The 14,736-nt window shown below is 52.7% G+C and overlaps 1 protein-coding gene across 2 annotated transcripts in view; it reads left to right on the forward strand.

The window, feature by feature from the left end:
• Nucleotides 1-14,736, forward strand: part of CRTAC1 (cartilage acidic protein 1) — a 137,991-nt gene that overhangs the window by 96,374 nt on the left and 26,881 nt on the right. For both annotated transcript variants that reach the window (XM_057737034.1, XM_057737036.1), the window contains exons 4-5: nucleotides 920-1,056; nucleotides 6,369-6,525. In XM_057737034.1, coding sequence (XP_057593017.1) covers nucleotides 920-1,056; nucleotides 6,369-6,525 — 294 coding nt within the window. The remainder of the gene's footprint in view (nucleotides 1-919; nucleotides 1,057-6,368; nucleotides 6,526-14,736) is intronic.

Consider the following 14,736-nt stretch of genomic DNA (forward strand, 5'->3'; position numbering starts at 1 on the left):
CTCCCCACACCCCCGCAGTGCACAGCCGAGGTCCCTGAAGCCCTCAGAGGGTCTCCCGTCTACGGAACGGGAACGATCATTTCTGCTAGGCCCTCCCACCACGTTGGGGTGCGGGCGCTGGGCTGACCCTTTAACATACATCATCTCATTTGTCCCTCACATGAAACTGGAATGTTGTTATCTTTGTCACCCCCATTTCCAGATAAGGAAGCTGAGGCTCAGACTTGCCCAACGTCAACAGCTAGGACCTGGAAGTAGAATCTCAGCAGAACCGAGCCTGAGACTCAGGCCCGTGTACTCTAAACCCCGCGTTCTTGATCACCGTGCCATCTGCGGCCCTCAGTCTGAGCCCATTGCCTCTCCAAACCCTCACCCCATCCGCGCGCTGACCACACGGCCATCCAGTTTCCCTAGCGTGTTGGTGATACCGCTGCCACGGCTCAACTTCCAGACCCTTCCTTGGTCTGGACTTTCATACCCACCCAGCAACCAGGACCATTTCTTCTGAGACCCAGATCAGGTCCTGTGATTCAGCAGAGAATGTAGGGGGCAGCTCCTGGAGAAGGAGACGTCCTTGGTTGAGTTTGGGTGTGACGTGTCGGCAGTCCCAGGATCCCCCTCACGCTGCTGTAGGAGCGCAGTGCAGACCGTGAGGTCCCGCTGTCGAGGGTCAGGTCAGACATCCAGCAGTGGTCACACTTCTTCCAAAGCTTCCGAGGCCTGGGCTGGCCATTTTCATCAGCCTCAGAGTCCCTTCTGTCAGCTGAGAAGCCCTGCGTGTGCCCAGGAGAGGGGTCAGAGCTGCCTGAGTGCTGTGGGGAGCGCTCACCCTGCAGCAGGAGATGCGTCCACCTGTGGCCCCAACACCTGCGGCAGGGGCCCCACCGGCCACCAGCCCTCCCTTCCCTCCTCTCTCCAGGGGTGGCCACGTACACGGACAAGTTGTTCAAGTTCCGCAGTAACCGCTGGGAAGACATCCTGAGTGACGAGGTCAACGTGGCCCGCGGCGTGGCCAGCCTCTTTGCCGGGCGCTCTGTGGCCTGTGTGGACCGGAGGGTGAGTCCAGGGGGCACGGGGGCCTGGGGTGAAGGGGGCACACAGCAATGTGGTACCAGGAGGGGAGCCTCAGGCAGACGTCCCCAGAGTGTGGCTCCCAAGGGCAGAGCCCGAGGCCACTCTCACAGGGCCTTACAACTAGTAGGTGCTAACATGCTTTCACATCCTTTCTCCCCTGAAGCCCTCCCAGCAACCAAGGGCTGTCATCACTGTGTCCATTGGACAGAGGAGGGCGCTAAACCCCAGCTTGGAGCAGGGACCTGCCTGAGGACCCGAAACAGATTGGTGGTGTGGACATGAATCAGAACCTTATGTCTCTCAGTTCTGAACCTTGCGTTCATTCATTCATTTAACTCTTATTTATGAGGGGCCTACTATGTGCCAGGCATTGAGCCATCAGGCGCCCTCCCCCAGAAATGTTTATGGAACAAATGAAGGCACAGCAAAGGGGCTCATGGCTGAATGAGTGCAGGGTTGCCTGAACGTACAAGTACTTGAATCCTTAGCCCCATCAATGCTTTCCTGCCCTGCTAGTCCACCCGACACACAGGTGCTCAACTCAAAGCGTGGAGGAGAAAGGCCGAGTGGGGAGGGCCGGAGCAGCTGCAGCCGTCTGCCCTGTGGGGCGGCCCCGCCCGGGCGTGCGTCCCGGGCGGCCCGGCCAGAGCCAGCGCCTGCCATGGAGGTGATTTATCCTGCCTGTCATCTGCTCCCCTGCCGGCCCCTCCTTGGCTTTACAAAACAGTCGTCACTAAATCAGGGACCCAGCTGCTGCCCAGCTTCCACGGGAGCGTCTCTGGCCCCCGTTCTGGGGGCAGGCGCGAGGGGGCCGGCTCCTCTCGGGCCTGAGATGGCACCGAGGGGGTTGGGGATTCAGCGTGAATCTTCACAGCAGGGGCTTCCAAGCCTTGGGAGAAGGCAGGTGCCAGGTATAAATATTTATTTCTTAACAAGCTGGTGCTAGGAAGAGCAGCCAAGCTGGGCTGTGAAGCCACATTTAGCCCTGACCTGAATCTGTGCCACCTGGACTCCTGCCTGCTGGGAGGAAACAGGGAGGCAGCTCAGCGAGCAGCCCCAGAGAGTGGGGAAGGTCTGAGGGGCGCCAGGCCTGGCCGCTGCCAGGGCCTCTTCCCTGTCCCCAGGCTTCTTCCTGGTTTCCTGTCTCGCCCCTTCAGGACCATGGCCCCCACACTTGGCTAAGGCGGGAACCTTCTCAGCACCAGTGGGAGGACCTGAAGGTTAATCACAAAGAGACACACTCCGTCCTAACAAGGTCACCTGCACACCCACGCACTTAACTGCAGGACAGAGGCACCACGTGAAGTGCAAAAAGAAAAAGGGGGAAAAAAAGACACTTTGGCACGAAGCACTGTAGGCAGGCACTTAGCAGTACAGGCCCAGCCTCAGGGAACTAGAAAGAATCCCCGCAGTTGGTCTGCCATCAGGAGAGGTGCTACTTTCTGTGTCCAGCCACCACCTTGGCAACCCCTGAGGCCTGAGAACTGTGGAGAAGTCAAGGCCAAGGTGGAAGCTGAGAGATAGGGATGCAGTGGTGCAGGTAAACACAAGAGCAATCATAACAAGAATATAACATTAACATAAAAGCAATAATAATATAATCATAATAGCAAATGTTTGTTAAACTAGCCACGTGCCACGCTCTGTGCTAAGTGGTTTCCATGCACCATCTTATTGAATCCTCAAAATAAGCCTATGAGGTAGATGTTATCATTATCCCCATTTTACAGATAGGGAAACTAAGGCTTCTAGCAGTAAGCAACTTGAGCTTGGTCACAGTAGTAAGTGGCAGGCAAAGCCAGGCCTGAAAATATCTGAAAATCAGATGCCTTCTTACCTCCCTGCTGCCCTGCCTCTGCGTAAATCCGTATCACATACACATTTCTAACCACAGGTTCTATTACAGAGTTTGACCTACTCCTTCCTTAGCCCTGCAGCCCCGGCCTGGGGCCTGTTCATATGCCTGGTTGGTGGTTCTCAATGCTGGACCAGCAGCATCAGCATTGTTAGAAATGCAAATTCTCAGGGCCTACCCCACTCCGCCCTCCAGACCTACCAGTCAGAGCCCCTAGGGGTGGGGCCCAGCAACCTGGGTTTCAACTAGGCCTAAAGGTAACTCTGATGTACGCTAAAGCTCTCAAGCTTTGCACCAAGCAAAAGTCTCACCCCCTACTGTGCCGTTCTCACCCCCTCCCCTGGCAGCCCTCATGCGTTCTCTGCCCCTAACCTGGAACACCACTGCCCTTCACGTTCAGCTGCCTCACCACTTATCCACCTTTCTGGATCCAGCTCAAAGCCGATCTCTTACAAGAAGCGCTCCGTGATCGATAATGATTATGCCTTATGTTTATACAGCATTTTTATCTTTTCAAAGACCTCTCACATGCGTTGTCTCGTTTCATCTTCTCAACAAGCCTGCCAGGAAGCAGGGGGTTACGATGCCCACTTAACACGTGAGGAGATATGGCCGACGTGGGTGAGGAGACTGCCCAAGGACGTAGAGCCGGTTAGGGGCAGAGCTTGGACTAGGATCCTGTGACAGCCCCAGACCAGTGGTTCTCAACGTCCGATTCCTGAAACAGCAGCACTGGCTTCACCTGGGAACTTGTTAAAAACAGATTCTTGGGGTCCACTCCAGACCTCCTGAATCGGAAACTCTGGGGATAGGACGCAGCATTCATGTGGTTTTTTTTCTTTAAGAACTTTTATTGAGATACAATTGACATACAATAAACTGCATATAATTAAAGTGTATTACTTGATATTTTTTTTCTTATTAGTAATGCGCATATGGCAATTCCAATCCCCCAATTCATTCCACCCAACCCCCCCCACTTTACCCCCTTGGTGTCCACATGTTTGTTCTCTACATCTGTGTCTCTATTTCTCCCAGCATTTATGTTTTAACAAGCCCCCCAAATGATTCTGAGATAGGCTAAAGGGTGAGACCCAGTGCCCTGGACCCAAAGCTGCAGAAACATCTTCCTTCCCCTGGAACCCGCTCCCCCTCCCAGAATTATTGTGGTCAAGTTCACATGTGAATTTCTGCAGTCTTCTATAACTGTAACACATCTGTGTTTTTCTGTTTTGTCAACCCAATACACTGAAGTGAGGATCTAGGTATAACTGAATTTATAAATATCCTAATTTCTAGCAGAGTGCATTTCAGCTCATTTGGGCTTAATTGCCCATTTGTGGATGAGATTGCCAACAGCTGGTAGGGTCAGGACGCGTCACAGTGACGGCGCACTTTCCCCTCTGGCCCCATTCATTGACTCTTCATCCAGCCGTTCCACGCACGTCTACCAAGCTCCTGTCACGGGCAAGAAGCTTTCAACGTTCTCCCCTAATCACAAAGCCATGTTGTAAAGCAGTGCAACCCAAACTTCAGTTTTGTGTAGGGATCACGTGCGGATCTTGTGAAAAATGCAGATCCTGACTCAGCAGGTCTGGGCTGAGGCCTGAGAGTCTGTATTTCTAACACGCTCCCCGGTGACACGGATGCTGCTGGTCCAGGGACCCCTTTGAGTAACAAGTATCGATTCCCAGGTAGCAGCCTAGAGACTCAGAGAACCGAAAATGAAGGGGCAGATAAGTCTTTACGGAAGAGCTTCGTCACCTTCTCGAGCTTCCTCCCCCGACACGCCCCGCCTTGCATTTTACATTCTGGCAACATTGAATGGACTGTTTGTGGCTTCCCAAAATGCATCACTCTCTGTCTCATCTCTGCCTGGAAGGTTCTTTCCCCTCCACTTCACCTGGCCGAGACTCCTCTTAGAAAACCTTTCCTGAACCCCTCATGGCTCAGTGCCCTTCCTCTGGGTTAGGAGCTCCACTTCTGTGCACCCAGGAAACCCTGTACACACTCTTCATCAGACATATAATTGTTGACGCAACTGCTTTCCGCGGGAGACCCTGAGCTCCTTCCTTGGCTTCACCCACCTGTTAGACCCAAGTGGTTCTTAATCAGTTTCCCTGAAGAAAATGGTCCCAAAGAAGGGATCATGTGACCAGTTAGGTGAGAGGGGCTTCTCATGGGACCATTGGACAAGAAATAGAAGAAAGCAAAGAGGATTGAAAAGAAGGGGGTGACAGGGCATGCTCTGCTGTCAAATTCAGCTGTTTCTCCTGAGCTGTTTTGTATTGATGGCTTCCTTTGTTTTTCGGTTGGTTTTTTTTTTATTTATTTAAGTATAGTTGATTTACAATGTGTTACAGGTGTACAGCAAAGTGATTCAGTTATACATACATATGTATCTATTTTTTTAGATTCTTTTCTCTTATAGGTTATTACAAAATATTGAGTTTGGTTCCTTGTGCTATACAGTAAGTCCTTGTCAGCTTCTTTTAAACCAGACTATAAGCAACCTAAGGACAAAGACTTTGTCTTAAGTACATTTATAACCCAGCACCTTGCACACTATTGGAGCTCAAGAAATATGTACTGTCTGATTAATTGGAGGGAAGTGCTGCAAGGGATAAGAGGAAAGCTAGAAAACTGATTGAGAAATTGTGTGGCTCTCTTGGGGGAAAGAAGGCATCCACTGAAGAAATAACACCATTATAATAACAGGCAGGAAAGAATCTTTCATCAGCTGTGTTTCGGACTAGAGAAGAGAATGACTACAGCAAAGAGGAGCTGGTGCCCAGGGCTTCTCCTGGATACAAAAGGGAAAAAATATATATTTGAGACAGTGTTATAAAGGCAGAAGCAATATACTATTTCTTTCTGGTAATATGGGAAAAACAAGGGGGTGGAGGTGGGAAGGAGGAGCCTGGGGTAGCCAAACCTTCATGCTACCCCAATTGAGGAGTGAAGAAGTATAGGGTGGGGGTGGGGGGAGGGAAATGGCTCCGGAATTTTGGCTGTCATCTTGGCTGGAGCAAGCTTGAATGGGAGAGAGAGACTGAGAATAATGGGAATTGGTAGATCAATCAATCAGCAAATATTTATTGAGCAGCTACCCTGGCTGGCAGCTGGAGAGAGCTCAGCTGGAGGGAGGAACATTAGAAAATTGTCTATAAAAAGGTGGTTGTGGGGGAGAGGGAGGGATGTTCTTCTGGAACAGGATAGAAGGAGAAACGGGGCCGCTTTGCTCTGGGGGCGTCCTGCACTTCATAGCCTCTGTGAAAAGCACCTCTGGAGTTGTGTCGTGCAAGGTCACGCACACCAGATCCAGGGAGCAGAGACTGAATCCGTGAAAAGAGCTATGGTCCTGCGAGAGGAGCAGAGAGCTGCTTTCTTGGTCCCCCAAATGGTCCTACTCACCCACCCTCCTTCCCTTCCTCCTCAGGGCTCGGGACGCTACTCCATCTACATCGCCAATTATGCCTACGGTAACGTAGGCCCTGACGCCCTCATTGAAATGGACCCCGAGGCCAGTGACCTCTCCCGGGGCATTCTGGCGCTCAGAGACGTGGCTGCGGAGGCTGGAGTCAGCAAATACACAGGTAGGCAGAGGGACACGGGGGGCTGAGCTGGAGGGGCTGGAGGCTGGGGCTGGGCTTCAGGCCCTGCAAGGCTGTCTAATTCATCAGAGACCACGGGAGAGGGTGGGTTGGTGTCCCTGGGGAGGGACGATGAGAGCTTTTTTCCATCCCACCACCCGTAGATGGCTTCCTCCAACGCTGCCTCTCCAGATGATGAGACATCTGGTGGGGGGGGCGGGTGGCAGTGGGCGATGTCAGACACAGCCGAGAACATCACCACATCTTCCCCTGCTTGGAACCTCTTGCCCCGTTCCCTGCTGTAACCCAAATGACGGGTGAACAGGTTCTGTAGGAGAAAACTGACAAATCACAGAGGCCAAGATTTAAAGCATTCTTTATTGCCAAACAGCAGATGAAATTATTTACTTACACATAAGCGGCCAGGAATTGAGTGCTAAATCCCTAAGCTTCAGCTGGGTCCCATCTCAGATAACTGAGCTCAAAGAATTGTGTTCTTGTTCTAAAACCTCTCCAGCATTTTTTTTGAAGGCACACTCCCCCCACATCCTTCTGGATGGGGGACCTATTGTCAATCTCTGACAGGGAGATCTTTCTAGGGAAGGCTGTTTTTCTAATTCCAGCACGGCTGCTGACTAAACTCTGATTATCTGCCAATAGACTGCTGATGGCAGAGCAATCCAGTTCCTGTTTGGGGTGCCAAAAATCAGGAAGCCAGAGCTGTACATAACTTCTCTCGCGAACTCTGGCCTCACTCACACCCAGCCTGCACTTTGGATATAGAAATTCTCTCATTGGTTCACCTTCCCAATATATCCATCCCAACTTGTACTACAGACTTCCAAGTGGCAGCCTGCCTGGATCTGAATTTGGGGGCTGGGAGGATCCTTGGAGGGTCATTTGGGCCATCCCCCTGCCTCCAGACACCTGGCTAGTGTCATAATCTCAAAGTCCTACCCGGGAAGGGTTGTCATGGTCTCCCCTGAGTTTACGATGCCTTCCTCTAGCCAGCTCTGCACCTCAGTGAGAAGGGCAGATTGATGTTGACCTGTCTGGCAAAGTTTGTGGAAACAAATGACTAGACAATAAAATAGTTTGCACAGCTCAAGCCCCATCAAAGTGCACGAGAGCTTCTGCATGGGAACGTGCAGCAGAAAGGCTGAGTGTCAGTAACAAACCATGTTTTCCTGGGAAAAGGAATAAACATGCAGGAACTTCAGCCTCGACTTGTACAGTCAATTTTTCCGAATAGTTCCCAGTTCTGTGCACTGGGCTGGCTTGGCAATTAAGTGCCTTGATCTGCGGGAGAAGGAGGGTGGGCTGGGGAGATGAAGCACTTGAAAATGATGAGCTGGAAGGGAGGCAAGGTCTGGAAGGGAGGCTTATACACGGAATCAAAGAATTCCAAAGGTTGTGGCTGGGTGTGAGCATGAGGGGACGTTGTCCACACTGCTGGGGCTGGCAGGAGGGCTGGCCGGCACGGGGGACAGGGAAGGAAGGGACCGAGAGGAGACAGCTGAGGAGCATGGGTGGAGATGTGGGCACTGGCCAACTGTGCCAGGCTGTGCTGGAAGGATGGGGCAGCTCAAGGAAGGGACAGCAGTTTCTGTGGCACATGCACACAGGCCGGGGCAGCTGGCATGCCCAGAGGACACGTTAGAGAAGCTATGCAGACTTCCAAAAGCCATTTGGCTGAGAAGAACCTATTTGGCCCACCAAGTTACTATTCTCTCTGCCCGCCTTTCCCAGCCCACCCTTTCCCTGCCCGCCAAGCCCCCCAATGCTACCCTGCAGCTCCTGTCGTCACTCTGTTCATGACACATGGACATCTGACTGGAAAACTAGCCCAGAGCACCACCCTGTGCCCCAGGAATGGACCCCAAACGTAAGGGCCTGATTGCCAAGGCTCTGGCACGTGGCCAGGGCTCAGCTCCAGGCTGGTACCCTGGGGCCTGAGAAGCAGGGAGAGACGCAGGCGGTGAGGAGCAGGGCCCTGAACAGGAGGGGTGGGAAGCAAGCCACTGCCAGATGTGCAATCAGAGAGCTGCAGGTCCCCGGATCCAAGGCACACAACACCCATCTGCTGGACAGACATCACAGAATCTCCCGTTTGCAAAAGAACAAATCAAGGCCCAGAGAGGAGAAGGGACTTGCCCAAGGTCACACAGGAGGTTTGCAGAGAAACTAGCACTTGGAGCCCCAGCCGCTGATGCCTAAACTGCCACAACCCGCTGACCTTTCTGATGACCTCCAGCTTGAGCATCCTGCTTCAGCCTGCAGGACAGGAGGGGCTGGTGAAGGAGGAAGGTGAGGGACCACCGCAAAGGCAGCTCCGGGGATTGGCCCTCCGGACTTTCATTGCAGCTCCGGGTTTTTGTGGCTGAAACAGCTGCCTGGGCTGGGCTGCTCAGGGCAGCAGGGGGTTGGCCCGGACATCCCGGTCTGCAGGCCGGTCATGGCGAAGCCCGCACCCAGCTGTCTGGCTCCGCGGGAGGGGGAGGGGAGGCATCCTCTCCAGACGCCATTCGGCTGCCGCTCTGCTGGGTCACAGTGCCATCTAGCGGCCAGCGGGCCTCAGGGGACTCGAGGACCGCTGGAGGGCGGCACAGCCAGTGCCACCGGTCGAGTTGAGCAGAGGGAAGGCCACTCCCCCACGGTTCCTGGTTCTCCAAGCCCTGACTGCCTGCAGCCTCTTGAAGCCTGAACTGGGAATCCTGAGTTCTCCCAGTGAGAGAGCCTGGCAGGGACTCAAGGTGGGGGAAGGTGGGGACCAGAAGGTTTCCACTGTCTCATTTGTGGCCCCAAATAATCTCAGGCACCTCCCATAGCCTCTATGGGCACCTTGAACTAACCGTCTAGCAGAGCTGCTAAGTGGCCAGGGTCTGGAGTCAGAGTTCTGGGTGCAGATCCTGCCCCCACCATGTCTTCCTGCCCAGGCAGCAATGGGCAACTTATTAACCTCACTGGGCCTCAGTTTCTCACTTGCAAAATGGGGATATTAAAGGCGGTAAACATAGGGCATGCCTGGCACAGGGCCTAGCACAAAGGCAGTGCCCACCAAGTATAGCAGACGTCAATACCCTCCTCTGAGGTTCTGAGAGACGGATGCCAGGACCCTGTGCTGGGCATCTCCTGGGTGTAGGGAGCACAAGCAAGCAGGGCTAGCCCCTGCCCTGGAGGTGTTCTCCATGTGTCCCCTGGTGTGTCCTCCAGTCCCGGGCACAGGCATGGGCATCTTCAGCCCTATTCCCACTGGAATCCATCTTTCTTCCCTCCTTTCCTCTGGACCCTGCCTCTCCCTGGCCTCTACCCCCTCCCCAGGAGCTCTGCAATTTGGCCTTACCCTTTTAGGGAGCATCTGTCCAGGCTGCAAGGTGGTGATTAAAGAAGCCTTAAAAGAAATTTGGAAAGAAAATGAAGGTGGATTTATGATATTGTGTGGGGAGTTTTGCTGTTGGCTGGGAGCAGTGTAGAACAAAGCAGAGGGCAGATCTGATTTATAGGAAGTCATTATTGGAGGAGACAGAGATGCCTAAAGCCCAGCTGAGGCCTTCTGGCAGATCCCCACCAGCCACCTCCAGAGAGGTGACTGGAGGGCAACAGAGTGGGGGCCTTAGAGCCTCCTGGCTTCCCAGGCGGGTGCTGGCCTTTCGGTGGGGGTGCAGCCAGATCTGTCAGCTGGGGACAGGCAGGGCTAGAGTGACAGGCTCCTCAGCCAGGGCCCGGGACCCCCAGGGAGTGCAACCACAGGCCTGCCAGGGGTACCCAAAGCCCCAGGAAGCACAGAGTATCAGATGTATTAGATGATTGACAGGAAGGGACATGATTTTTTATTTAAAGCAAACACAGATGTTATCGAATACAAATGCAATCGATACACATTTTCTTTAGCTAAAACAAGAGAGTTTTTTTCTTTTTTAATGTCAAGCCTATGGCTGGCCATTCGGGGCCTTACCAGGAATATAGATCCCTCTTCTGCCAAGAAGGAACTTGAGTAGAAATGTTTGAGAACACACTGTGGGGAGAGAGTGGCTCTGGGGTCACTCAGATGTGGGTTTCAGCTGTGATCCGTTGCCCGCCGGCTGTGATTATGCCTCCCTGAGCCTCAGTTTCCTCTCCTAGGTGAGGTGAGGTGAATCATGTACAATACCTAGTACACAGGACTGAACAACAGGCAGCCAGAGGAGCTTTTCCTGCCCGCCTCCTTTTCCTGCTTTCTCTCCTGAAACAGCTTCTTCCAGCCGCCTCCTTCCCCGGGCTGGGGGAGGGGGGCGGGGTGTAGGGCACACAGAGAGGAGCACCTTCCCTCTTGCCTCCACCAGGTGCCCAAGGTTTGAAAATCCCCACCCAGTGGATAAATGATGGAGCCTGTCCTCCTGTCCCCCCCGCCCCCCTCAGCGTCCTGCAGGGACAGGCCGGAGGGGTTAGGGATGAGTGGGAATGTCCTTGTCTAATACCCTCCGTACCGGTACACTCAGAACCCTGCCCGGCATCTGGACGCTCTCAGAGGGCCCAGGGTAGCAACAGCAGCACCAACGCAGTGTGTTCTGTTAGAACTTTTAGGAAGTTTAGGCTGTTACCATCCTGCCATTCTCACATCCCCTTCTCCAACACACACACACACACACACACACACTCACATACATACACACAACACTGTCCATTCCTCCACCCCTACATGTTCCAGTGCTTTGCTACTCTTTCACAATATCTTGGATGTTCTCAGCAGCCTGCAGGCCTTCGCATCCACTAGATCATTAATCAGCAGAATAATCCCACAGGTCTAGGTTCCATGGGTCCAGGAGGCCCATCCACACATAGCCTGTGGCCCAGCCTGGAGGATGCACTGAAAAGTAGAGCTGAAGGAGCCTTGGAGACCTTCTCATGCCCCCCTCCATTTCACAGGGAGGAAGACCAAGGCCTGGAGGGCACACTTTCCAAGTTCCTGCAGCCAGAGAAGGTGCTGAAGCCACGCAGTCCGTAGAGGCTTTTCTTAGCATGGCGAATCCCTTGCCTCTTCATCCCGGGCCCTCCACTGTACAGTTTCAGCAGCCTGCCCCGCCCCCAACTCCCTACAGCCTCTCTTTCCCTTCCCCATCCCCACCTCCGAGGGCTGCCCCAATATGGTCTGAGAGATGGATTGCCTACACCCAAATCTGACTTGGGTCTGCATCTCCCAAGTGTAGGGGTTCAGAGGTTTAGGGGTGCGTTTCTTAAGGGTAAGCGAGGCTGCCCCATGGGCTCAGCCCGACAGAGCAGATCATCAGAGGGGATGCTGGAATGTGGCAGGAGGAAGAGGTGGCTGGGGGGAGGCATCTTCCCCGGTGACCACCCAGCCTGGTGGGCGGAGCGAGAAGCCTTCAGGAAGAGATGGGCAGGGAGCAGCATTCACACCCCACAGCAGAGCAAGGAGGCCTTGGAAGCTTGAGAGGGCTGGGAAAATAAAGGGATATAATTCACCCAGCAGGTGAGAAATAGTCCCACTAATGACTCTGTGGCACCTGATGTTTTCCCAGATACCTTCCAAAACCCAGCTCCCTTAATATTTATGACAGCCCAAGAAAGGACTATTATTATTATCCGTCTCACCTTATCGGTGAGAAACCAAATGCCCAGAACGTTTCAGCGACATACCCAAGGTCACACGGCTCGAACGTCCTGATCCCCAGTCTTTCCCACCATCAGTGTGCCTCTCCAGCCCCAACTGGGGAACTGCTTGCCCCCAAGAGGATGTTCTTGCCTCAAGTATAAAAGAATTAATTGATGTAAAGTGGAGTTTAACTCCCTATTGGGACATCATTTTCCAAGGCTAGATAAAGGTATTTCTAACTGCTCTCAGGTAGCCCCATAAGGTGTGTGCTAAACCTTATCAGGGCAGGAGACAGGATGGGTGTGACAGAGAAGACAGGGAGACGTAGGGGGAAGAGCTGGGGGAGGAGGGGAAGGTCCAGGTAGCAGATACATGAGGGCTAAGGGCCCTCTGTCATTGATTAGACAGGGAGTGGGAGAGTCAGGCTACACTTAAGATGGATGGATTTTGTTGGTTTGAAGAGGGCTTACATGATGGACCTGGGAGTAGAGTTTCCCCTGTAGCCTCAGTGAGGGGTGCAGGCACCTGGCTGTCCCTGCTTCAGACCCCCGTTCGGCCCTCCATCCTGAGGCTGCTGGGGCCGGTCGGTGCCTGAGAGGCGAGCTCCCCGACTGTCAACTCACCTGCTCCCCAACTGTGCAGCAAACTTGCCAAAAAGGAGTTGTGGGTAACATCTCTGTTATGGTCCAGTTGCCATGGCAATAAATTGTTACTAATTAGTAGTGTGGTTACCATGGCAATTTTCTAGTAATTACAGGTTACAAATGGCGCAAGGCTTCAACCCAACCCAATTAGTTAATTAGAAAGATTTAGAAATTTGTCCAAGAGGGAAATAACCTGCTTTGTAGAAAATGAAGGGAATGTGTCACAGCTTGGGAGCCAGAGGCAGAGAGGAAATTGGAGGATGCTGGAGTGGGGGAAGAAGGATGGAGTTGCATGGCAGCAAGTCCCGGAGCCCCACCTGGAATTGCTGGGGCTCCAGACAAGGCGAAGGATTTCTCACCAAAGCCTGCTCCTGGACTGGAGTCTGGCAGGACCAGGGCAGGGACAGCTGGCAGCAGCCACTGAGCCGCAACTCTTTGAATGGGCAGAAGTGGTGCCCAGGTTGTAGCCCAGCACCCTCCCTGCTGGCTTAGGAAAAGAAAGGCATCTGAAAGCCTCCCGCCCTGCCCCATTCCCCGGCTCTCCTAATGAAAGCGCCTGGCCTGCGCATCTTGGATGACACTCCCCTGGAGCACTGTGGATTCAGTGGCTCCGTTTTCATAAGGCTTGGGCTCTCCTTGAGAGCTAATTAGATTACCTGGGAGGAATCTGGAGGCACAGGGCCCAGAATGTGTTAACAAGGAGCCCCACCAGGAAAACAATGACAGCAGCCACGCCATTTGCCCCAGTCAGTTTACCCGGCCCCAAAGCCAGCCCCTGGTGGGCAGGCTCCACCTGCACAGGTGAGAGAGGCCTCGTGACTTCCTCCAGGGACGCATCCCAGAGAACAGGAGGCGCCTGGGGACCAAGAAAACCTCCATCCCAAATCAGCACAGTGGAAACCTCTGCCCTACCCATAGGTGGGCTGGAGGGCGCCTGGCTCAGCAGCACTCGGGTCTGCCTGAGCGCTCATTTATTCTTTTTAAAAAATCACATTCCTCATGGTGCCCTAATGACTGCTCTTATTGTACGGAAGAGCCCTTCAGAGCAGCGCTTTTTCACACTTTACTGTGCACATAAAGCCCCCGGGGGTCGTGTTCGAATGCAGGTCCTATTGGGGTGGGTAGGGACCTGAGAGTCTGCATTTCTAACTAGCTCACAGGTTACACACCTGCAACTGGTCCGTGGACCTGTCCACCTTTCACATTCATTTGATCCTCTTATTTTTCTCACCTCATCTGATCGTCTCAAAAACCCTGAAATAGAAAAGGCAGGTCACTTTTACAGATCCTCATTTTACAGATGAGAAAACCGAGCCTAAACAGACAATGTAAATTGCCCAAGGTCACACAGCTTGTAAAAAAGCCAAGCTGGGACTTAGAATCCATGTCCTGGTCTTTGTCAGGCTGTTTTCTGCACCATATTTGGGGTGGGGGTGGGGCTGAGGGTAGATTTTTCAGGGCTTTATTTGAAACTCACTGGTTGGGGGTGCTTTGTTCAAGACATCTTAAGATTGGACTTGGTGACATGTCTCCATTGATCTCGGGCACTTCAAACCCTATTGTAGAATTGGCTTGCTTGCTTGCTTGCTTTCTTAAAAAATATATACCTTATTGGATTTTTTTTTCCTTTCAAACTACAGAAGCAATTCGTGTTGCAATAAGCCAAACAATAGAGACATTCCCCCAAAAGGCCAACTACTGTCTCTCCTTCCCTCCCCACATCCTACCCCATCAGGGCAGCCAATGTGAACAGCTCAGGGTGTGGCCTTTCCCACTTTTCCCCAAACTCAAGAACAAGTTTGCACAAACACGTATATTCAGAAGTATCATTTGTTTTCCTTTTTTAAAAAATAAAAATAAGAACACACAATACCATTACTTGGCAAATTGCTTTTTCATTTAACAATATGTCATGGGCATTCCTCCAAGTCAATACATATGGATCTACACAGTCTTTTTAGTAGCTGCAGAATAGTCTGT

Source organism: Hippopotamus amphibius, chromosome 5 (genome assembly GCF_030028045.1).
Source record: "Hippopotamus amphibius kiboko isolate mHipAmp2 chromosome 5, mHipAmp2.hap2, whole genome shotgun sequence".
Taxonomy (NCBI): domain Eukaryota; kingdom Metazoa; phylum Chordata; class Mammalia; order Artiodactyla; family Hippopotamidae; genus Hippopotamus; species Hippopotamus amphibius.